The sequence below is a fragment of the Cariama cristata genome, unplaced genomic scaffold (assembly GCF_000690535.1).
Source record: "Cariama cristata isolate BGI_N322 unplaced genomic scaffold, ASM69053v1 scaffold11516, whole genome shotgun sequence".
In the NCBI taxonomy this organism is placed as follows: Eukaryota; Metazoa; Chordata; class Aves; order Cariamiformes; family Cariamidae; genus Cariama; species Cariama cristata.
In genome coordinates this window covers 48,679-73,958 of record NW_009622723.1, presented here as the reverse complement: position 1 = coordinate 73,958, position 25,280 = coordinate 48,679, and the positions used below count along the sequence as shown (strand labels likewise).

The window sequence follows — 25,280 nt, the reverse complement described above, 5'->3', positions numbered from 1 at the left end:
GGGCCCGCTGCATCGGGAGCAGGCGTTGCGTTTTGCTGGCTGAGGGAGGGAAGGGGGCGGCTGCACGAGTGCGGGCACCACAGCGGAGCCTGCACTCCCCGGCTTTCCCCGCTCCGGTGGTTTCTAATACTAACGACGGTCCTCGGTTCCAGTGGGCTGCGCCCTCTCCCCTTCCCTCCCTTCGCACCGCTCCGGAGCACGGGTAGTTGCTGTGTCTAGCGAGGGGAGAGATTTGCAGACAGCGTTTCGTTTTTCTGTGTGTGTGTGCTTCACGGGGCTGGGATGCCCCACAGCCCAGGCAGTAGCTAGGGGAGCTCTCCTCAGGGCTGCTGGGTTCTGTAAGCTTCTCTTCCTAGAGAAAGACATTCTTGTTGAATGTTTCAAAGCTTTTAGGCATAATGTATTTGCTAGCTATTACTCTGCCAGTTCTTAACCTCTACAGCTATCATTTGGCTTCATTAAATAGTCATGGATCGAGGAGGTCTATTTCAGTCTATTTTTTCCCTCTTATTTTTCTTCTCGATTTTTTCTTTTCCTTTCTTGTTGAAAGGGGGAAGAGAGGCAAAATAATAGATTAAATTGATTGCCACGGGATTCAGTATTCTGGATAGTGATGGCTTTACCTTGTTGTGCATCTGCGCTGCGAAGGCTAGGGTAATTTCCTTCTGCTTTCTTTCCCTGCCCCTTAGTAAATTCACTGCCCGATGTGCAACAAGCCCGTTCCCCCGCCCTGGCCCGGGGCCCGGATCTCTCCGCGGTGCCGGTGTCGGCCTTCCCCGCTCGGTGCCCGCCGCTTCCCGTGTCCGCGGTCCTGAACCCGCCGGATTCCCCTGCCCCTCACCCGGGGCCGGCGTCTCCGCTGCTCTCCGTCTGCGGGGCTGGGTGTGTTGTTTGTCTTGAAGGAGGGCGCCGAAAGGAGCCTCCTCGACTGACTGTTCGACACGGTTCTTGTGTATTGACCTCACCCTAGATAAACGCATACTGAGTTTATATAATATCAGGTTTATATAAGTGAATTCTAGAAGAAGAGAAGCAAGGAGGGTGGGACCAAATTCATCCTTGGGCAAACTACTGAAGTCATTGGGATTATGGCTGAGATGACGGTCTCCATTTTTTAAAACTGGAAATCAAATCTTCCTATTTTATGTCTTGCATGGTTATTAAACAGGTATTAACACTGTGCGTAAAATACTGTTTTCCATTCGGTTCAGGGCTCTACCCAGCTTCTATAGATGTTAATGGAAAAAAAAAAATCATTTCGGTTAGTTCTGTGAAACTAAGCTCAAAATTCCCTTTTGTGTAACAGTCTATGAGCGAAGACACAAAGACTTTAAAAGTTTATTGTTTCATGCTAATGTTCCAGTAAAAAGTAATATAAATCTTGGAAGATTTTGGAATAGGCTAAACTCATTGCAGTGTGAATATTTCTGCATTTATAAATGGCTGCTTTCCTACAAACATATTTATGATATCAGAAACTACTTTGATCTTGTTAGCGTGCCATACTTTCACTCTCCATTTAAAGTAAAGGCATTCTATGTTTGTGAATTACAGCCTTTTAACTTTTAGTCAAAGTTGACATTTTAACATTCAATGCAATAACCTATCAACTAGCTTCTCTTGTGGGCTTGTAGCAGTTCCCATCATAGCATCTTTGTGCCTGTCACACTGTAATGAGATTACTACTTGTCTCTGCTCTTGTTTTCTGGCTTTACTTGCTCCTCTTGCACACCTCCCTTTGCTATTGAGATCTACCAAGAATGGTGGGAATAATTATTAAGGACCTGATCCAAACCCTTGGAGTAAGACTCTTCTAAGGACTAAGGATCAGCCTCTTCCAGACTTCAACTTAAGTAAAGAATTAGCCTGCTGAGGCTCATATTCCTTAGCTTCAAACTTTTGTTTTAGTTGGTGTGGCCAAAGAAATCAGATGTGGAAAATAACTCTTAACTGATGCTCTACAACTCTTGTTCCAAACAGCTCTCTTTTCTAGAGTGGTGATGCCAGTCCAAATGTTAAGTAAGTGAAACAGTGATCAAAAGAGGAATTCTGGCTTCCAGTTTATATAGCCTTGCATTATGACAGTGTCCTTATTGCATAGTTAGTTTTTTTCATGTTGTTAACTGGATTTTTCCTCTGTGATTTCCATTATAACATTAACTGTTATCCAGTCTTACCTGAGAGACTACTAATTATTTCCTATTCTAAATGCTTTCATTCCCCTCCTAAAGTACCCCACGTCTTAAAGTGTACAAATTCGTTATGATTGATGGTATCCTGAAGTACCAATTTTTGCAACTGCAGACTTTTTAATAGTAAGTAATGTATGTACCAGGAAACATAGTTGCACCTTTACTGCCATTAAATGCGTACTGTAGCTTCTAGGACTTCTACAGGCTTTGAGCTTTTAAGTCTTCAAAAATGCAATAGCTAATTAAATGTAATTCATATTTATTATGTATTTTAATATAAGCACTTAGAACTAGAGCACCTAATGTGAATGGCCTAAATCAAATGTATCTTTTTAATTTATTTTTTTTCTTTGAACATTTTATTCTCTAGGTTCCAATCAGAGCTTGGGATGCTTAGCACCTATGGCAATCATTCTATCCTATTTCAATTACTTGTCTTCAGAAAACTCGTGGTTAGGAAGTTTAGCTGAAACATATACAGTCGATCTGTAAGCAAGTTCCAGTTATTCTAGCATCATTGAGTGCCTCTGTAACTGTGTCAGTGTCCACTTGCTGAGGAATTGTTCCACATCATCTGAAAGGATTAGATGACCAAACTAACTATATGAACCATCTAATGCAGCTGGGAGTTTTTTGGGTGGTTTGTTTTTTTTGTTTTGCTTCCCCAGTTCATTAACTTGTTCATAATAGACATTGATAGAAAAAAATTTGCTGCATTTTGAAAGGAAATACTAGGAAGTCTTACTGAGTGTGACACTTCTAAAGTATGTTTATGGTGTATTTTCCAGAAGAAATATGTATTTTTGTAATACCGTCACTCTATTGACTTAAAAAAAAAAGTTAGCCACTAGGGGTGTGCATAAGTTTATACATATCTTGTCTATAGATACGAAAAGATCTAACTATCTTGGAGTTGTGTAGTTACTGCGCTTCTCTTTAAAACTATTTATACTGATGAATGGGAAAAGGACATGCTTTTATAAATAGGTTGATATAGTTATGGCATTCAAGAACTAGAGCAATAGTCTTTTTATTAAATCTCCTCTTGACTCCAAAGTAAGCTTTGGTTTGGCTGTAATATTCATGTAAATGCATAAAGATGAACTTTGTGAATCAAGGCCAAAGTGAGGAGAAACATAGCAGCACAAAGAAAAGAACTAATTGAGGGAGGACTAAATGATACTGCTTGTTGAGTCTGGACTGAAGACTTTAAAACAATGGTGGGTTTTTCATGACTTGAAAGGTTTCAAAATAAGAAAATTCTTGTTAAATAAAGATGAGATTTTTCTTTTTTAAGGATTTCTGATTCTCCAAATTAATTGAAATTGTTCAATGTCAGTCTGTAGCTGGTTGTAAAATAGTTCTAGAGAAGAAGGCTTCAACTTCCAGCTACCTTAAACTAAATGGAGCGAGTCCTGGCTTTGAGAGAGGTAACATTTCTCAAGAAGCTTGTCTCTTCAAGGCTTTTTCTTCCAGTAGTTAACCGTGCTCTGTCTCCATTGCTTAGAAACATAGTTATATATAAAGGCAAGATAAATCTGGTCTTCAGAAGACACCAGCAGCCTTGCAGAATCACCTGGGTTTATTTTGTAGATTCATGGGTTTTAATTTCAAGTATTGACATCTGATCAGGTAAAAATTTATGGAGCACATTATTTTGATAAAAATGAAAGCTGGAGGAGAACGCTGTTCCAGTAAGGATTATTGTTGTTAATGTCCAAGTTCAATTTCTAAAAATGGTTTCAGGTTGGTTTGGGGTTTGTTTTTTTTTTCCTTCCACCTTCACACTGTGGGGTTTGAGTGTGGTGTCCTGTTTCCTGACCTGAGTTTTAATAGTATCATTCATCCTTTTACTATCTTCCCTTGTCACTCTTCGCGTTGTTGAATGAAGCCTTCCAACATTTTGAACACTTGCAAACATGAGTGCTGGAAGTCTACCAGACTGCCACTAACAGACCAGTTGAAATTATTTCACTTAGTAAGCAGTACCTCCTCAGAATAAACCTACAGTGCTTATCTAAATAACAAGAAACAGAACTGGAGGTAGACCTAACTAGTTGCTAATGAGAGTATAAAATTGTTCGCTTATGAAGCAAAAATGCCAAATATTTGAAGGAATTAGATCATCGTTGGTCTTTTCTGAATTATCCTCTTTATGAATAATGAGTTAGTCAATGTTCACTGACGCCAATGGAAACACACCTACTCACTTCATTGTGTTGCACATTAAGGTTGTAAACTTCCTAGTATTATGACGGACAATTTTACAAGAATGGGGAAGGATAATTAGAGTTACAGAAGGCTGGAAATAGTTTGTCCTTAACAAGCATTTCACATGGAAATTTTTAACTTAAAAAAAAAAAAATCAGATACAAGATTGTGAGAATTATGAGCACAGAAATAGCTACCACTTAGCTTTGTCCTTTTATATTGCCATTGCTAGGTATGTAATGAAAACTCTAAATAGTAATCAGAAATAATAGTAAACCCATGATAACATTTGTGTAAAATGTATTTTTGAATATGTCTACTATATATAATTCTACAGACTTCTGATAAAAACCTTAAACGGAGTTGTGCAATTTTTTATTTATTAGTTTTTAGTTAAGGAATACAGTTGAATGTAATGAATGATTGTTTACTTTGCTCATGAATGCCCAAGAAGAAATGTCATGTCTGGAAAAACAAAATCACAGTTAACTGGATCTCTCAAAGTAAAACTGAAAATTTTACATTTGCAACACTGCTGTCGCACTGAAGAGAACACTGTATCTTCCGGCAAAGGCACGGTGATAGCACTGAATAGAATACTTTACTACATCCTTTAGCAATAGCAATGAATGCAATATTATTTCTTCCAGCTGCAGCCGAGTATAGCAACAAGTAGAATGCTATGCTGCATATGAAAACATGATCTTAATTTTGGTTCCTACATTCTTAGTTTTATTTTTTCCTATATGAAAACACAGTAAAATATTATTGTTAGAGAATTGGGAAAAATCCCTATGTAATGAGAGATTTTCTATTTATTGCTGTGCAATGTGAATTGTCGGGATGATGCTGTGTCCTGGTTTCAGCTGGGATAGAGTTAATTTTCTTCCTAGTAGCTGGTACAGTGCTATGTTTTGGATTTAGGATGAGAATAATGTTGATAACACAGGGATGTTTTAGTTGTGGCTGAGCAGTGCTAACACTAAGTCAAGGCCTTTTCAACTTTTCACACCACCCCACCAGTGAGGAGGCTGGGGGGCACAAGAAGTTGGAAGGGGACACAGCTGGAACAGCTAACCCAAACTGGCCAAAGGGATATTCCAGACCATATGACATCATGCTCAGTATATAAACTAGGGGGAAAGCTGACTGGGGGCCGCTGCTCAAGAGCTGGCTGAGCATTGGTTGGCAGGTGATGAGCAATTGCATTGTGCGTCACTTGTTTTGTATATACTAATTCTTTTATCATAATTATTATTATTATTGTTCCTTCCTCTTCTGTCCTATAAACTGTCTTTATCTCAACCCATGAATTTTACTTTTTTTTTTTTTTTTTTTTCCCCAGTTCTCTCCCCCATTCCACTGGGAGAGGGGCCTGAGTGAGCGACTGTGTGGTGTTTAGCTGCCTGCTGGGTTAAACCATGACATGCTGAGAGCAAGCTCTATAGTAGTTCTATTTAAAAAGAAAAAAAAAAGCTTCAGGACTAATTCTGTGAACTGGCATCTGTTTATCTTATTGAAAATTCTTCTGATTTGTGAGTGGATGGGTGCCAAAATAAGTACTTTAAAAAGAAGCATATACTCCTTAACATACCTGGACTTTAGGAGTTTAACTCCTTGCTGCATACTGAATTGTAAATATATTAAATTTTGTACAGGTAGCCAAAACATCAGTACATAAGCATTTTGTATTGTGCTTTTTTTTCCTTGTACAGCTGTGCTTTGATCTGCTAATTTTCTGACACCTCTGTTTCTTCTGGTTTTCTCTGTCTCCCTGTGTTTGTATCCCAAGGGATAGAGTGGAGGTTTGTCAATCCAAATCTTAGTCATTTGGATTTAGGTAAAACAGGAAGTTGTAGCTTTGAGTTCTTCAGATTTCTGAAGAGGAAATTATCTGGTTAAACGTTGTTGTTGTATTAGATTATTTTCTAAATAATGAGTCAGTCTATGACTGAATACTTGTATAAACCTTTATAGAACAATAATTTTTATTTAAATACTTTTTACATGCACCTTATGTTATAAGCCTTGGTCTTGCAAACACTTAGGCACTGAGAAACTTCATAGTGTTACCAGAGCACTTCCAGGGTCACAGATACATCTTATTTTATCTCATTTTTTTCTAGTATTCTGCATTATTTTAATTTTATTACATTTTCTGTCTACAGACATCCTGAGCTTGATACGAGCCACCATCCCAGGCAACCAGGTAAGCCTCCAGATCCGGGACCACCAAGTTTAAGTAAAAGCAGAACGGTAGATGTGCTGAAGACAGAACAACGGGCACCTGGACGGAGCCCTTCTTCTATTAGTCTAAGAGAATCAAAGTCCAGGACTGATTTTAAAGAAGATCAGAAGCCAAGTATGATGCCCAGTTTTCTCTCAGAAGCCAATCCACTGAGTGCAGTCACTTCAGTTGTGAACAAATTCAATCCTTTTGATTTGATATCAGATTCAGATGCAGCCCATGAAGAAGCCAGTAGGAAACAAAAAGTCACCCAAAAAGAGCAAGGGAAGCCTGAGGAGCACCGGGGCCTTGCAAAACATCCAGCTCAGCAACAGTCTCCAAAGCCAGCTGTTCAACAACAAGGACCTGTTCGACCTACCCCCCAGCAGACTGAGTCTTCCAAACCAGTGCCTCAGCAGCAGCAGCCTGGGGAACCAAAGCAAGTTCAGAAACCAAGCCCTGGTCACCCAGCAGACTCTAAGCTGGAACAAGCGAAACAACCCCCCCAGCCAAGAGGACCACAAAAAGCTCAGCCTCAACAGTCAGAACCAACGAAGCCTGTTCAACAACAAACTTCTGCAAAACCTTCATCAGGCCCAACGAAACCGTCACCACAGCAACCAGACAATGCTAGAACGTCATCCCAAGCACCACCTCCTACAAAACCATCATCGCAGCAGCCAGGACCCGTAAAACAACCATCTCAACAGCCGGCACGTCAAGGAGGTCCTGTAAAGCCATCTTCCCAGCAAGCAGGGCCTCCAAAACAGCCTTCTCAGCAACCTGGACCTGAAAAGCCATCTGCTCAGCAAACAGGAGCTGCAAAACAACCATTGCAGCCTGGACCTGGGAAGCCACCTCCGCAGCAAACAGGGCTTGTAAAACAAGTGCCACCACAGGTAGGGCCTGCAAAACCATCTTCTCAGACTGTGGGGGCCACAAAGCCCCTGGCACAACAACCAGGACTTACAAAACCACCAGGCCAGCAGCCAGGGCCTGAAAAACCCTCGCAGCAAAAGCAAGCTGGTGCAACCCAACCCACTGAGTCTGCCCCAAAGAAAACCTTCTGTCCTCTTTGCACAACCACCGAACTGCTGCTGCATGCTCCAGAAAAGGCCAATTACAACACGTGCACACAGTGTCATACTGTAGTCTGCAGCCTCTGTGGATTCAATCCTAATCCTCATATAACAGAGGTGAGTAGGTTTTAACCTGAAGTTCACTAGCAGAGCACAAAATTAAGTTTACTTTCGTTATGCTGAAACATCAGATGTGTTACAATGTATCATCATGATCACTTAAGGCCTTAATCAGTTCAGTGAAAAAAATCATGCTATATGGAAAAACTGCTTACGAGTGAAAGGAGGTGAAATTGGGGGAAAAAGAAGTAATGGTTCTCTGTTTGTACAGTGTTTAGAAGGGTGTTCTCGTTTCCTTGTATAAAAGAAGGAACCCCAATATGACTTTTTTTGCTATTTTGCTTGATTTTAAGCACTCGCTGGCTATATTTATAATCAGACCACAATAGTCATGTGCTAATATGTTTATAAATAAATAAATTTTGCTGCTATAAGAAATAACTAAGCAAAAAAAAAAAAAGAAAATGGCTCTTTGGAGGCCCAGTGTGTGTTTTGGAAAAGGATGTGAGGTGGATTTGCTTTGTAACTGTGTCAGTGTTCATTAGCTGAAAGGCTGAGTCATGAGTTTTGACTTGGTGATACTCGGGTTATTTTGTTCTTGTGGGATGCTGAGAAAGAGATCTCTGTAGACTATTTCTAACCTTGATCACCATTCTTGCTGTAATTGTATAATGTAGAAATGGCATAGAAAGTGATATTAGGACTTCAGATGAGCTTATTTTAACCTGATGTTTGTGGTAGCTTGATTTATGTGCTTATACATATCCTTTACTTGCTCTGCATGGGAATAAAGCTTCATATGAATGTCTGATGTGCTGATCTCTTGAACAGCTTCTCATACATCTTGATATGCTAATTTTAAATTTGAAATGTAGTTTGGGTTTGTTTTCAGTACCAGCACTTTTATCAATTTATAGAAATTCAAACATAGCAGACCTGGCACTGAAGATTAACTAGTGAGAAATATCCAGAAGGGGGATTTGGGAAGCTTATTTTTGTCTTATTTTTATATTACTTTAGCTGATTAGAGATGCTGATAGGAAGAAGTACGGACTGCTACTCTGTTTTTAACCTGACAAATAATATCCATATGTTTAAAATTGAATCAAAGTATCGCTGGGGCTGGAAGAGTCCTCTGGAGATCATGTAATCCAACCCTCTGCTCGAAGCAGGGTCACCTAAAGCAGGTTGCTAATAGCCAGGTTTGAATATCTCCAAGGAGGGAGACTTAACAACCTCTTGGGGCAACCTGTTTGCTCAGTACCACAATGATTTAAGAACATTGCTAGCAGTTAGGTTTCTTTCCAGTGCGCGTGTTTATTAGTGGGTACCTGGTAACAAACAGCAGGCTTTTTGCATCCAGCAAGTATATTATTTATTGATTTGCTGTTAAAATTGCAAATTTAAACCTGGAAGACTAATTGCCGTAACCATTGGTAGCACTTTGCGTCTTTTAGGAGTGTATTGTCTTGATTGAGTTTGGGGAAATTCAGGATTGAGATAGTTGGTGTTCATGCTTGGACTGGAAAAGGAGTGACTTGAAGCCGTGTGCAGAAATTTCAGAGCATCTGCAACTACCCAGGTGCTTAAAGTTTATATTATCTGGCCCTATATGAGGAAAGGTCATAAAGCATGTCATTCTGGACAGTTTAATGTAAAAAAGGATATATTTATGTAAAATGGAGAAGAAATGTGATGCATTGATGTTAAAGTTGAAGAGGAACTTTTGTAAGAAAACTTTACCTTCAAGTTCTGACAGAATATTTTTAAACCAAAATTTCTTACAGTTATTTGTGGGTACTGAGTTGCTTATTTTCATAGTGTGCTCCTGGAGTCTCTTGGAGCTCCAAGGTTGTCTTCCTTTAAAAACTTCAGATTTCCCATGGAAATGGTCAGAACCTTTGATGTGTTCAAATGAAATGGATGTTGAGAGAGAGAGTTTATGTAAGAAAATCTCAAAAGTATTTGGCAATTCCATGAATAACTACTAGTTTTTGAAAGGGTACTCTATATAAATGTGAAATTCAGGACTTTAAGACAATAAATACAGCTGCATTTAAGACTGATTGCATACATATGTAAAAGGAGATTTGAATTTCATATTGCACATAGAAATAAACACAGGATATGGATTTATTTCATGATGAAATCATTTCAGTAAATGAAGGTATTGGACATCTAATTTATTCAGCTATTAGTTCCAGTCTCCTGACTCCCACTCAGACTTTTCTCATTTGCTCAGCTTTGTACCACCAGCTGTCTTGCTGAAACTTCATTGTGGGTGTCCTGCTCCAGTCTGCAGTGAAGTGCAACAAAAATCACATCTGACTTTATTACTGAACAGTTGGAGCAAAGTAGTAGAACCTGCTTTGGCACATACAACATTTTGACTTATTTCAGCTTCAAAAGGTTCCCACTTGAATTATTGTCAAACTTTCCTTCTAGTTTCTTTTTCCTTTCAATATTTAGATTATTAACAAAAGTTTCTGATTCTTCCTTTACAATAGTTTACATGTTTCTTCCAGTCTAGCATGAAAACAATGGTTTGTGTCCTAGTTGTCAGTTTTCTTGATTATGGTGCAAGTTTTTTTATTTTGGCTTCTCTTACTTTAAGTTGTCCTAAAGTGTTATTGACCAAAAGTCTTTGTGTCCTGCCCGTGCTCTTGCTGATTATATCTTCACCTCTTTTTGTTATACTTTGACTTTTCCTCACTGTTCTTTTTGCCAGGTTTCATGATTCTGTAATCCTGCGTTGTGCCTCTCCCATGCCCTTTATAGCAACTGTTTTTTATTGCTTATGTTAAAACACATTACCGATTGGAAAGCAATAATTTTGCTTTGCTTACTGATTGGAAAGCATCAAATTGGATAGGGGGAGAGTGAAAGTCATTTACTTAGAAAAGAATTTATATTACTTTTGTTCTCTAACATTTTCCCCTGTACAGCTGCTTCATCTACCTTCTTAAGAATTCTTCTTACAAGTTTCTTACAGGATACTTCAGTCTTCATAACTAACAGAGTGAATTACTTTTCCATTATAGGTTTTTCTAAACTTCTATATTCTCTATTTCTAACTGATTCTGAAAAGAATATAGCAGACTTTACCAACTGGCTCAGGAAGTAGATTGCATGCAGTGTAAAACTATTATAAAAAGTGATGATTTTTAAAATTTTTATTAATTCTTTCCATTTAAACCTCTATTTTAAATGCAGTAGTACATGCACTCTGTCTGTTGTAACTCACTAGAGAGAACTATGTAATTAAAAGCAGAAAGTGATACCTGTATTGCCACAAGGTCAGACCCCTTGAACTATTTCTCTGAACCATCTGACATTGCGGTCCCCTTGAGGAAAAGGGATAGTTGGTATCTTGGCTTTGTACAGCAGTCAAGAGAGAAAACTCACCATACATAACATGTTCAGTAACATATGTCTCTCTAATCTGTCTAGGTATTCACACTCCACTCATTACCATGGCACATGACTGCCTAGCAACAGTTGCATAAAGGAAAAGATTATAGACACAGGTTTGATGATTGGTACTCTAGTCCATTTTCATTTCATATACATCAGAACCTCGTAGCAGGTGTATATTTATTTTATTACATGGTGATTTATTTTTCTCATTTTTTCAAAAATTTATTTTGCCAAAACCACTCCTATGAGCTATTAACAGAAACCAGCACTTCCCAAAACCAGATTCAGCCCTCTAGAACATTTGAATAAGAGTAGGCTTTCTGAAAATGAGCAAAGACATCTGAGGGACTATCCCTTTTGTTATGTAATCATAGAATCATTATGGTTGGAAGAGACCTCAAAGATCATCAAGTCCAACCATTAACCACTTAGTATAGTTTTTGATAGAGCTAGGCAAAAAGCATTCACTACGATAGTTAAATCTAAATGATCATGCATATGCTCGATAGCTGGAGTAAATTTTAATCCCCTGTGAGCTAGCTATTGGAAGATATATACAACACAGACTGCGCAAGGGTTTAAAATGTAATAATATATCATTACATTCTTTATGATAGGCATCTGTAAAGTTGACCATCATGTGGAATGTTAGAGCTGTTAATATTGGAAACTTGGCTTTTCATGCATTTCATCCACTGTTTCAGCATACTTTTGAGAGACCATTTAAAATTAGTCTTGGAGTCAGGTATAATTTTTTACTTGGACACTTGCTGAAAATTGCACATTCAGATAATATGAAGCTGTGTATATTGATGTAGGATTTGTTTACTTGACAAAAGCTCTTCTGGATGGAGGCAAAGTGATTCTAAAAAACATTTTATTGATTCTGACTGTTTTTGAAACAACATGTCATCTGTATCAAAGTTGACTTAATCCTAATGGAAAAAAGAGGAGGGAAAACAGAAAAGGTTGAGTCTTCCTAAGTGGAGTGTGTAATTTCAGATCGAGTAGAACTTTTTATTGGATTTGCATCTTTATTTTTCAATTCGACAGGAAAATTTTTTTAACTCCGTCTGAAAATATGTTCTTGGGTTATTTTTTGTTGCTGTTGGAATTTCTTTTCAGGGGTGTCTGGTTTTGTTTTCTTCTTCTTCTTTTGGTAGAGCTAGGAATTTTCTATATTGGTTGCTCTACATACTACAGCCTTGATTTTTTAATTTTCTGCTCGCTCTTTCTGCTTCCATTTTTATGTACACTCTTATCACAACCTTTAGTGATTTAAGAGTATCATGATTTGGTTCAAATCTTCAAAATGATTTTTGGTATTTGTATTTGTTTTTATTAGTGTCCTGCATCTCCAAGTATCCTAAACAGTAGCAAATACTTGGGCATGAATTATTTTCAGTAACTGTAGAGAATTTAAACAGTCAGAAATGCATTAATTTTCTTCAGTTATTATCATTATTATTACCTTGTACAGGGAAAGGAATATATAATAATTTAAAATACTATTCAAGTAAGGAAGATGACTATAATTCTTGTGGTGAATCCAGATAAGTTTTGCTTATACTTACAATAAAATGAATAGGAATGACTTTATTAAATCTTTGTTGATTACGTGACAGTAAAGGAAGCTATTGATTGAATTGAAATATTCCCTGTGGTTTACAGTCTAGACCCTGCTGTGTTGTAGTAGTGCATAAGAACCAGAATGCAAAATGGAGTGGAAATTATATATAAATAAAAATAAAACTGCCATCACTGTGGATAGTGACATATCACAAAGTCTAAGCTTTTTAATACCAGGAAAAATTGCTTTGAAACTGTACACCCTATGTAAACAGGCTTGGGGGGATATTTAGGTTTATATAAGTAGTGCAAAATAAAGTAGAAAAAAATAAAGGACTTGAATCTGATCATCAGCTGTAATAGTCATAAGCTGTAAAGAAATGAGTTAAAAAACCCCAAAAAACCAAAAAACAACAAAGCCCAAAGCTTTTTTTTAACTTTCTCAAAGTATTAAATTAGATATTAGCTCTTAACTGTGCCGAAGTAAAGCTAGAGGTGTTCTGTAAAAGAGCATGGAGTTTAGTCTGGGTTCAAACTGATCAGAGAGCAGATTCAAACAAACCTTGTTTAGCTGTCTTTTAAAAATGATCAAAGTTTGAAATATTTCTGTGTGAAATATTTATTTTGGTCCAAAGAGTACTTGGGTGTTCCAGTGTTACTAACACTGCAATTTATATGGAAATGGGGATCATTTCATCACAAAAATTGTGAATAAAGTTAGTGTAGTTCCTTTAAGTTCTGTCCCTAGCTAGAATGCCACATAGGCAATTGGGAAAATTGTAAAGATCCTCAAATAGAAGGGTTATGGAAGTTCAAAATATTGTTTCTCTCTGTGGAATATTCTTAAACACATCTCACACTGTTTCTTTCCCAGAGGAAGACTATGTGTCTACATTGGTGCTTTAAATTTAGAATTAGATGTCTTAATAGTATTGATGTCCTGTGGATTTTTTTTTCTTTTTTTGTTACAGAAGGGGCAGAACGTAGAAAGAAGCAAACACCTATACATGGCAAATAGTTTCTCAATATTTTAGTTGAGCAGTATTCTACAATATGTTGGAGTGTTTTCTTATCAGCCCAAAAAACTGTCCTGTCCAGTTTTTAACACAAGTAAATAATAAATTAATCTGCATAGCTAAAGATGTCAACCGCAGTGAGCCATCTGCGCCAGTGTTGCTGTTGCTCAGCAACTGTAATTTACTACTATGTTAGGCCATGTGATGTGGAGATGCTGTTTGCTGGGTAATCACTGGGCAGGAAGCACGGCCTGGCCCTGCTCGGACCAGACAGCATAATCCGTTCTCAAATCCCAGTGATATTCACTCGAATGCACTCTGTGCAGCACAGATGAACTTTGTTAACCTTTCTTTGCTGCTCTCCTGATTTGCAGTTATATTTTTTTGTTAATAATTCCTGTGTTTCTGGTGTATTAAATCTCGATGCAGTTAATGAAAGCAATTAGTGTTTGTTGCAGTGATGCATGATGCAGTGCACTGAGCTATGTTTAAATGTCTTTTTCCCTGTCCTGTGCATGAGGCAGCTTAAACACGTGCTTGACTCTAAAAACTAACTTTTAGATATTCTGAAATACTGGCTTGCAAAAAAAAAAGTAGAACGATTATGTTCACTATTTTGCTTTATGATTCTAATTATATGAGCTCTAAAATAATAGTTCCCCAAACACTGATCATTCATATGTAAACTATAGCTTTTTGTATTTGTAGTTTCAGCAGAGTAGTGGAGTATGTTTTGAGATTGTGATAACTGTGTAACACAGTTAATCCAATAAAGTTTTGTAGTAGTTTTAAAATAGCTAAGTAACATTTTAAAATAGTCTTTTAAAACAACTATTTAAAAAGTTTGCTCAAATGTTGATTTAGCACCAAGCTACAGTGCTTGTAACCATTGCTGTGGTTTGTGGAATGGATACCTGGGGCCCACGCTGCTGACTAGAACCTAGCGTTGTTTTTGTGAGCATCTTGAGTCAGTGTTCCCTGATAAACTCCCTCGTTGCCTTTCACATCTGATATCTGAAAGGAATGTAAATATTTATTTTGTAGTGAAGATCTATTTGCCTCAAATGAGGATCAGTGGCATACTGCGTACAGTAATTAAACATTTGTTTCAGTGTAATTACTTCAAATAGCTGAGATGTTATTCATGGAAGGATGGTATAGAAGGAAAACTTTGTCTGTAGTGTTGCCCAGGCTTGTTTAGAAGACCTTTTCAGTTGTATGTCAACATGCTAATTCAGTTTGTCCTGTGATAGTTGCTCTTTTTTGTTCGTAACAGGATTTTCTGTTCTAGTTTCTTGTCTCTTACAGTATTCTACCACCCTACATGAAGTTGCGTAAAATCATGGGCTCAAGTGCTTTATTGTTCATGTTTCTCTCATTTTGGCAGAACTGTCTGCGAAGAGCCAAATCTGGATTCCTCACTCCTTTCTGAAATTGTCAGGAACCAAAAAACTGATGTCTTTTCAGATTAGAAACTGATTTTGTTGATAAAGCTTTGGGCAGTGCTGAGCAATGTCAGCAAAGTCCACTTACATATCTGTTGCAATATGAAGGCTCTATAAGTCTGTACGTTTCTGTGGTGATGTAAAGGGATGTTAATATTTTATGCATATCTTAAAGTTCCTTTATAGCACCAAATGGCTGGTCTAAATGAGAATGAAACCCATGGCCTTAGAATGCCTCTCTGTTCTGCAAAAGGACTGTTAAAATGGCTTCCGAGAGCTGCATTCCTATTGTGTACCAGTAATTTTTACATGAAATGTGTTCAGTCTCCAAGTCAAAATTTCTTTCTCACGTACGGCTGGAATCTTAGAATCAAGCTGGATTCTGTTCCTCCCCTACGTCATCTACAGGAATAGAAATTGAGTATGCCAGTCGATGCACTCACTCTCTGACAGTTTTCCTATTGCATTTGATGGGTTTGTGTAGTTAGAACAAATCTGAACACTTTTGCAGAAAGGAATAGGCTCTGGATTGCCTTCAGTTATGTTGGCTTTGTTTGAGATAAGGAGAACTGAAGTGTAGCTCACATTTGTTATTGGAATCAACTGTTACATTTTGAATGCATAAAGAAAGGTGAGCTGTGGAACATAGTGCTATAATTTTCTTCAATGTAATTTTCCATAGATGTTATTACCAAAACACTGTAAATAAATTCATTTGGTGCTCCCAACTAGTAGAGTCTTTATGAAGCTTTTTTAAGATGTTATGGTTGATGAATACATAAAATATATTTTATTTTTTATATATTTATATATTTGTTGTTATGAGGGCATAGACTTTCTGTGACAGTGAGTTAGAAAGCAAGATAGTACTTTTTGTGTTCAGTAGTTGAAATCTGAACAAAAAAGCTGCATGAAATCTGTCAAATTTACAGTCCTAGTCATGGAACTTAGCAGTATGGGTCTCAGGATGAAGAAAATCGCCTATGGATTTCTTCTAGAAATAAGGCCTAGCCCCCACCCCTGTCTACCAGTGTAAAAACAGACAGCTGGGATCCTCAGCATCAAAGAATAATCTCCTTTACAAGTAGACAGGAACTGCAAAAGCTCATGTGTTGCCCTGGGAACTTTAGCCTTTTAATTCTAGGTAGAGATATGAGAAATATGGAGAAAGAAACTAGAAAATCACAAAACTGCTTTCCAGGAAGACCTTTGAGGATAGACAAACATCAGTATTTTAGGTATCTACAGCACCAGTAAGTTTTACTTCATCTGTAATAAAGTGTAAGAGCATCTGTATTTAACAGAAGCCTGCTCCTGTTAAAGTTTATGGAAAATCTCTGTAACTGCAGTAGAAGGAACAGGCCAGTGTGTGATACAAAACTGCATCATGTAATGCACTTCATTTTGAACTCTTGCAGTTCCAATCACAGAATTACAGTTTGTGCAGTTTTGTATTTGTTTTGAGATGGTATATGTAAGCTATAATGACCTGATGGTTTTGGTACTTAATTCGTCCCACTAAAATGCATGGGAGGAATTTTATGTCTAAATCAGAAAGATTTAAAAAATAATACAGTGAAGTAAAACTTCTAACACTTTCCATTTTGGACTTCAACTGTAAGAGCAGCAAAATAATTTTCAGTTTTAAAGGCTTCAGTTTAATACTGAGAGTGCATGTGTGTGTATGAATGTATTTTATTTTTTTAAGGTAAGGGAAAAATAACAGTTGAGAGTTAAGATTTTGTCTTCTGCACAAGATTGTGTTGGAAACTGTAGTACAGAATTAACTTTTGTTTGGAGTCCAGTTAGGTAGTAGAGTCAGACTGGACTAGCTGCATGTTGAAGACAAGCCTAAATGCTTATAAATGCAGTTGGAATCTGGATACCTTAAACATAAGAATTATTCAGACTACTTATTCTGTAGCCCCACCCAACCCTACAGCTACTTCATTTGGGGCCTTAAAGGTGTCATAGTGACTTAAAATTCAATTTCCTGGAAGGTGAGTGAGAGCAGGTAGGCACATGTTACTGCCATGGTGTCATCTGGTCATCTTACTTTAGAGTACAGTGCCTTTTTTTTTTTTTTTTTTTAAAATGAAAGCGGCAAATGGAGGTGTCAAAAAGAAGCAGGAGCAGTGAATCACTATGAAAAGTGCCTTGTCCAAATCTCTGTAAAAGTTCTGTGGTTAGTGGGAAAAGACATTCCTCACTTAGGCCCATTAAAAAGCTCCTCACAGGATCCTATCTTCCTCCACCGTAGAGGACAGCTCACCTCTCTAATATAAGAAATCTTTGCCAAAGCCAGACAGCTGAGGTGGATGTTCAGAATATGCAGCTTAAGTCTGGTCTTTGATTAAACTTAAACTTAAGAATTCATCCAGAAATGGTATAAATAGGTATCTAATTAAAGTAGATTACTAATATATAAAATCAAGTGTCATAATAAGATTTATTTATAGCAAGTAATTGTCCCTTGTACAGGGGACTTGTAGGGGAACTGATCACCAATCAAACAAAATGGGAGTTATGCTATGTGTAATCTTTGGTCAGGTCCTCTGTGCAGTTGTGAACTTAATTCCTTTAATAATTCAAAGCAGAGCTTAAACACGTGTTCCAGTTTTGTTTCAGTTGGTTTCACTTTTTAACAGTCATTTACTATATGGATTGCAAGTAGATTGGAGAATTGTTTAAACAATCTAAAAAAAATTGCACTGAAAATGAAAGATAAAAGCAGCATTATTATGTATGGTGACTTGATTACTGTGAACTTACAGCTGGGGCCAAAATTGGGCATCTCTTTGTGAAGCTGTTAGTAATTGCGAGCTCATATTCCAGAGTGTGTATATACCATGTTTATCAGAATAATTGGAATAACTGTGTTTTAGGGAACTGTGTCTAATTGTTCTTTTAATTTTTGCTGCTGGAAAAATACAAGCCTGGCAGAGCACACCAAAATAATGAATTCGTTGCCTCAGTCCATGAGATCAGAGTTCTTTCCTTCCAGTGAGCTCTGATACTACGCAGACGAAATCTTTCTTTGCATGTAGTAGCTCTAGATTAATCCCATGGTGTATGTTAGAGATTTCAGACCTGAATGAGAAACAGAATCCAGGACTCTTCACCCTTAGGGGAAAAGATCTTAGTCTCTTCAGTGTCCTCCTAATTGCAGTTTCCCTCTGTTGCAGTGGTGCCTGCAAATGCCATGGCTGGTACCCTGAGTTTCACACAGACTAAGGAATAGAAGTAGAGCTACAGATGACCTGCTTAAGTATCTACTTGCGGGTGTAGGCCCATGGGACTCTGTGCCATATTGAATGGCATTTTTGCTGCCTATAATGTTTCTCCTAGCAATGTAAAATGTGGAAAATAGCATGGAATGCTTCTTGACTACATGTTGCTTTAGCCTGTTTGATCCTTCCTCAGATTATGATGCTTTACAAAAGCAAAGGTGGGGATTATTGGGTTTTTCTGTCTTATTACAAAATACAGTTTCCCTTGCATGTAATACTTCTTGAGAAGGAGAAAAAATGTTTTAAAGTTGTGAGGTACTAAAATTGGTGAGAAACATGGGTAAATACAATATTTGCCTTATTCTTTCTCCTCTGTGTTGAGAAGAGGTCCCCATTGTATACGAGCGTACAGTAATTAGCCTGGGAGCTTCTTTTAATAACAAAGGAGTTTTGGGAAACCTAATTATGGCTCTTAAAATACCATCAGGGCTTAGGCAAAGCTCCTCACTGATTGCAAATGAAGACTTGCCATCAAATTGGTAGTAAAGTGTGAGCCTGTGTAATGTATGTTGTCCATTAACACACCTCTGTACCTAATTCATTGGGTACACATATACTGCCAATAGTTGTGCCCTGTAATTTAAACCGTTACCAAAACCATAAGTTGTATGAAGAGCTTGATAGATGTATGCTTAAAGGTAATTATGCATTTACTGTGTTTTAATTCTGATTATTGTTTTCTGTCAGCAGACTTGGTGTGTCAAACTATTTTAGCAGTATTTGTCTTTTGTACTCTCTATTCTGGCAAATCATTGCTATTGAATCACTGCTGAGTCCCATGAAATTCCAATGCATTTTTTCATTCTACTGTATTTTTATCCTCCAGTACTCAGCTGTGTGTAAACTGAATGTGAAGTCATTAGAAGCATAAGCTCAGCGATAGCTCAAATCACAGGAATGTGGAGAATGAAAAAATCAGTTGGGCATATTAACCACAAAACAATATTAGTAGTAATATTCCTCCCTTTTTACACAGAAGTCTGAAATATTGCAACAAGCCATACACTACAGTAGCCTATTATTATGTTCATTTTGTTAACTTTGTCTTATCTTAATTATAATACCTTTACTTTTTTTTTTTTTTCCTGCAGATTAAGGAATGGCTCTGTTTAAACTGCCAGATGCAAAGAGCGTTAGGTGGTGACCTAGCACCAGGTCATGGTCCTGGGCCACAGCCACCTCCACCCAAACAGAAGACACCCATTCCACCTTCAACGTCTAAACCATCTCCCCAGCCACCACCAGTTCAAAAGAAAGATGTTTCTTCAAAACCTGATCCTTTGCAGCTAGCAGAATTGAAAAAACCCCTGCCACAGAAAAAGCAACCATCCTTGCCTGGGTCTCCCCCTGTAAAATCGAAACAACCCTGTGCTGAGCCTACAGAGATCTCCCCGCAAATAGATGTTACTCCAAAGTCTGATCAGGCCAAGCCAACGCAGGCTGAAGATAAGCAAAGCCAACCCGCTGTACAGAAGCCTACAACAGACACTGTGCCTACATCTGCGGCACCAGGGCCAAAACAGGATTCAGCAGGTCCCAGACCTACACCAACTCAACAGAAAGTGGCAGATTCCCCAAAGCCAGAGCTTGCCAAGCCATCACAGGACACATATCCATCTGGGGATAAACCAGATTCCAAACCTCTTCCACAAGTGTCTCGACAGAAGTCAGATCCCAAGCTTGCATCTCAGCCTGGGGCTAGACCAGATGCTAAGACTCAAAAGCCTGTTGAGCCAACACAAACAAAAGATGATCCTAAGAAGTTACAAACAAAACCTGCCCCAAAGCCTGATACCAAACCAGCTCCCAAGGGCCCACAGGCAGGGGCAGGTCCCAAACTAGCACCAGCACAGCTGGCGCCTCAAGCCCAGCCTCCTCAGAAAACTCCCGAGCAATCAAGGCGTTTCAGCCTTAATCTGGGAGGCATCACTGATGCCCCTAAGCCTCAGCCTACAACACCACAGGAAACAGTTACTGGGAAACTCTTTGGATTTGGAGCTTCAATCTTCAGCCAGGCCTCAAATTTAATTTCCACAGCAGGTCAGCCAGCATCTCAGACATCAGCCCCCCCTCCGCCTGGTCCTGCAGCGAAGCAGCCCCAGCCTCCATCACAGCCTCCGACCTCTCAGGCAGCCCCCAAAGAGGCTGGTCAGGCTCAGCCTCTTACAAAAGCGGTTCCTGTAAAAAAAGAAGCCAAGCCTCTTATGACCGAAAAATCAGAGCCATCAAAAGCAGATAGTGTTTTAACAACTAAAGGATCTGATTTAGAAAAGAAATCTGATTTGGCTAAAGATAGCAAGCCTCAGGCTGCTGAAGCTAAGAAATCTGCTGGGCTGTCGGAACCGGAGAAAGCTAGCCAGCCTGAAGTGTCTTGTCCCCTCTGTAAAACTGGACTAAATATTGGTTCTAAGGATCCTCCCAACTTTAATACGTGTACAGAGTGCAAGAAAGTTGTGTGCAATCTCTGTGGATTTAACCCAATGCCACATATAGCTGAGGTAAGGCGATGGAGTCTGTATTTACCCTGTGTTCTTACCTGCAGGCTCCCTGTTCTGTGGAGATGAGTCTAGCTGATTTTTAGCTATCGAATTATCGAGAAAAAATTGAATGTTTCATCATCTGAGGGCTTTTAAAATTAAATATCTGTGTTGTATTAAACTTGATCAGTAGTCAGAAAATACTTTCGATGAATTTTCTGCAGATTAAGGAAGTCTGGTTTAGCTGGTTGCTAGGTTTTTGAGGCCTAAGCAGATAGTTAGTTATGGTTATGAACTCTTTTGAAATTGGTGCTACTATGATACAGCAAACATAATGTCCATTATGGGATAAAGTTCTTTTTCATATGTTTCAGTATTGTAGATTAACATGTGTGCTTCTTTAATCAATGCCCCTGATCCAGACAATTATTGAATGAAGGAATATGTTAATGCTTAGTTATTCCCCTTCCCTCCTGTTTAATATATCCCTAAATTTATTCCATTAACCTTGTTCTGGCTCTGGAGCCTTTGCACATGCTGCTGTTTTCATTAGGAAGGTTGAAGTTTGAGTGATACCTGTGTGGTAAAATATGTAATTTTTTGGTGTGAATAATGTAAGGTTCACAAAGTCACTTCATTCATTGAGGAGTGTGAGTTTGAAAGTGCCTTTGCCATGACTGTGCAAGGCAGATCCAGTAGAGCCAACTTATGTTTGAAAGAATTAAGCAACTTCTTTTCAACACTTTCCTCACATTCCACGTTTTTTACCCTCCTTCCTTTCTTTCTCATAAATTTTTGGCAAGGGGGTAGGGAGCTTTATACTAGCCTAACAGAAAGGTGGAGGCACACCTTACTTGCCATATCAATTTGGCAAGTTCAACTCAACAGGAGCAGACCACCTAAGAATAGTCATGAGTAATTCAAATGTGCAAGTTGGTCTGTGTAGCACATGAGGAAAGTGGCTGTCAGTGTTGTGTCTTTGAAATCTGAATGAATGAATTAGAGATGGCTTCCAGGGTTAAAGGGTATCACATCTCTGCCTTAAGGTGAGAACTAACGTTGGGAGAAACAGCAAGTTGCGGGGAAAATATTGCTTATGTTGTCTGCCTATGCTTTTTGTGTGGATTGTCTTCTGGAATATACTATTGTTTGAAAAGTATTTGGCCTACTATAATAAGCATATTTTATCTAACTTATGAATATGTTGTTTACTGTCTTTGTGGTCATTTAGGTGAGAAAGAAAGGTCTGAAAACACAGGAAGATTGATCAGTAATTGAAAGCCAGGATTCAATTGACTTTTAATGTTGCTTACACACTGAATTCTGTCAAAAACACACATTCCTTCATCACTGTCCAACTCCTTGCCCCAGACACACACACATGTACATACACACACCCATTTAGGTTTTAGATGTGAAAAGTGCATACGATTTTTTCCAGAGGTACTCTATTATGCATACACAGATTACCACGGAAGCAAGATGTGTCAGTTCTGGTGAAACACTGCTAAAATGCAAGTCCTGGTGCATGAATTGACGTCTTCAGAGTTGACTTAGGTGTGATGGTGTGGGACTGCCTTGTGGTGTTCAGATTTATACTCTGTATTTCTTCTGTTTAAGATGTGAAGGCTGGTATTCTGTTTCTTTTTTCCCATCACTGTTATTGCCAGAGGATTCTTTGTTTCCAATCTTTGGAATACACAGAACTTGAAATACTGTTGATTTTCTGTAGTCTGACTTCCTCATGCCTTTCTTTGCCTCTTTTTTTGGCTTGCTCTTGCATTTTCTTCTTCCTTATACTACACATTTCCACCTCTGCCCACAGTTTTCCATCTTACCTTCTTTTTTCCAATCATTTTTGCTAAAAATTGGCAAACCACTTTTCCTTCATAACAGGAGGTGGTTTGCTTGGCTGAGGACAGCCTGATTTTCTTTTTCATGAAGATAGGAGACAGAAGAGGGAGCTCATCCTGTCCTCTCCCAAATGAGCTGTGTAGATAATGTATTTAGCCTCAGATAGCAATTCTGTCCCTGAATGCACTGTATATAGTATATACCTGTTACATGACAGAAACATGATGATGAGCAAATAGTTTATGCTCACTAGCATACTCTTTTCCTCCAGCAAACTGTTCTAACATGTTGAGTGCAGTCTTGGAGATTTTATTTGCTTGTCTGTTTATTTTTGGGAGGGATTAGGAAGGAGAAATAGAATTGTTTTTTAAAATTGGTCTTTCTGGTGGTTTTCTACCTAATTCTTTTATTCTGATATTCTCTGTTCAAAGAAAAAATATAAATCTGAAAGGCCATATTCCCTCTTGGCCCCAGAAGGTGTTTTGGATGAACAAACGTAACGGGTATTTTAGAGTTTTGCTTTGGCGCTGCAGCTGTATCACAGTGATTCTGACAGTTGCTTATCTATTATCTATATATTGTTGCCTCGGTAATGGCTGAAAATGAACTGAGTTTTATTGACTGAGTGATGGCTGAAACCTTGTTGCCAGTGAAGCTTGTATTGGGCTATAGGGTAAAAATCACTCCCATGGAGCAGGGAAACCAGTGTTTCATCGACAGATACGGGGGAGCATCTAAGCTCTGTGGGCACTTCTACATTAAGATCTTTCAGCAGGGATTGGCTTCCAGGCAACGTGCTGCTATACTGAGACATGGCTGAGAGTACTTTTAAGGGAAGAAGGTGCCTTCTTACAGTGGCAGTTGTTTGTTCTTGCCTGTATGTGACAGAAATAATTTTCAGAAAAAGTCTTTTTTTTACAGCTGCTGCAGTTGGTCCTCTAATAACCCCTCTGCTGCAGGAAATAAGAGAATTAGACTTTTACCTAGTCTAAATCAACAATATGCTATTTACTTCAGTGAAATTATTCTGATTTGTGCAAGCTGTGAATTAGCCTAGAATACTTTTTCCTAAAATGGACTGATTGTTCTTTTTCTCCCTGATTTGTTGATCCAACAGTCAAACAGTTATTTACTTAAATGGTAATTTATCCATGAAGCGAACAGCCACAAATGATTAAATAAATGACACTTGATAGATTTCAGAGATCCACAGGACCATGTGCGCCCTAATGCATTAGCAGACTCCTTATTCTGCCATTTGCTCAACAGGGAGGAGCACTGTTTACCAGCTCTGTAATTAGCTTTCCAGCTCAGGTAGTTGGAAGCAGCTCTATTTTTAGTAACAAAGCACAAGATCGCAACTGCCGAAGCCAGAAATGAAATGTGTGGCAACGACCATTTTGTGCATTTAAAACTCAGTGAAGCTGTTCAGAATATTGAACAGGAGCGGAGATGGTTGCCTGTAATGTAATTAAGTATGTTGAGGCAGCAGGGTCAGGAATGTAGAACCTGTGATGAATTAATGTAGTAGTAAAATAAAAAAGAATGTTTAAAAACTAAGCTAAGGAAAACTAAGATATCCAAATTTGTGGAATCCGTATGGATAACAAGAAAGAATAACATCTTAGTAGAGTCACGTGTTATGAACAGAAAGAGCTCAAAATGTAACGTGTGTATATGTGACTGTGCTAATGGATTTAATCTAGTAGAACTTCCAAGGGAACAACGGAAGCACTTTTTAGTCTACTGATAGCTATAAAATTATCTGGAAAGGTACTTGGAAGTAAAGAATGTTCCATGTGTGAAATAAATTATTGGAGCTACAGAAAGGAGAGAACTTGTTTTGAATGGAGGAGGACAGGGAGGACTGGGGAAGGGCAGAGAAGACATCTCTCTGACTGCTAAGGATTTCTTGTTTGAAAAAGATGTAATCTGTTAGAAATGTGATCAGAACAGATAATATAAACAATTTCACATAGAGTGATGTTTCTTAATATATTTATTACAGAGAATATTGTCTGTATGAAATTTTGACATGGGTGGATACGAAAGCAGGAATCTATACGCTGGAATCTATAAACAATGACCTTGATGGTTCCTGTCCAATCCATATTCTTAAATCATAGATCTTTTTAAAAATATAGATGTATAACTCACCAAAAGAATTTAGATGCTTTTCTGATAACTTACTTTACGACTGTTACTTATTAGACCAAACTAAAGAAATATTTATCTTCTTCTTCCCCCATACTATGGGGAGAGGAAAAAGCAAAAAGGTAACTAATTTCTGAGTAAGCACAGTGCTATCATTAAACTCACTAGTATAACCAGGTTAAAAATGGTACCTTGCTCTTCCAGTAAGAACCTCTAAAAGTAAGAGTAAATAGATAGCATTTTGGAACTGATATGTCTTCATATACCTGAATACATCTTGGGTTCTTTT

General features: G+C 38.2%; 1 protein-coding gene across 1 annotated transcript; it reads left to right on the top strand.

Annotated features, from left to right (window-relative positions):
• Positions 1–689: 689 nt before the first annotated feature.
• Positions 690–21,004, top strand: LOC104163439 (protein piccolo-like; the record flags this gene model as incomplete). The annotated part of the gene is made up of 4 exons (XM_009702449.1): positions 690–944; positions 2,563–2,680; positions 6,572–7,826; positions 19,598–21,004. Coding segments are annotated over 4 exons (3,035 nt in total), but the record flags the coding sequence as incomplete, so codon positions are not given.
• Between the last annotated feature and the right edge of the window lie 4,276 nt (positions 21,005–25,280).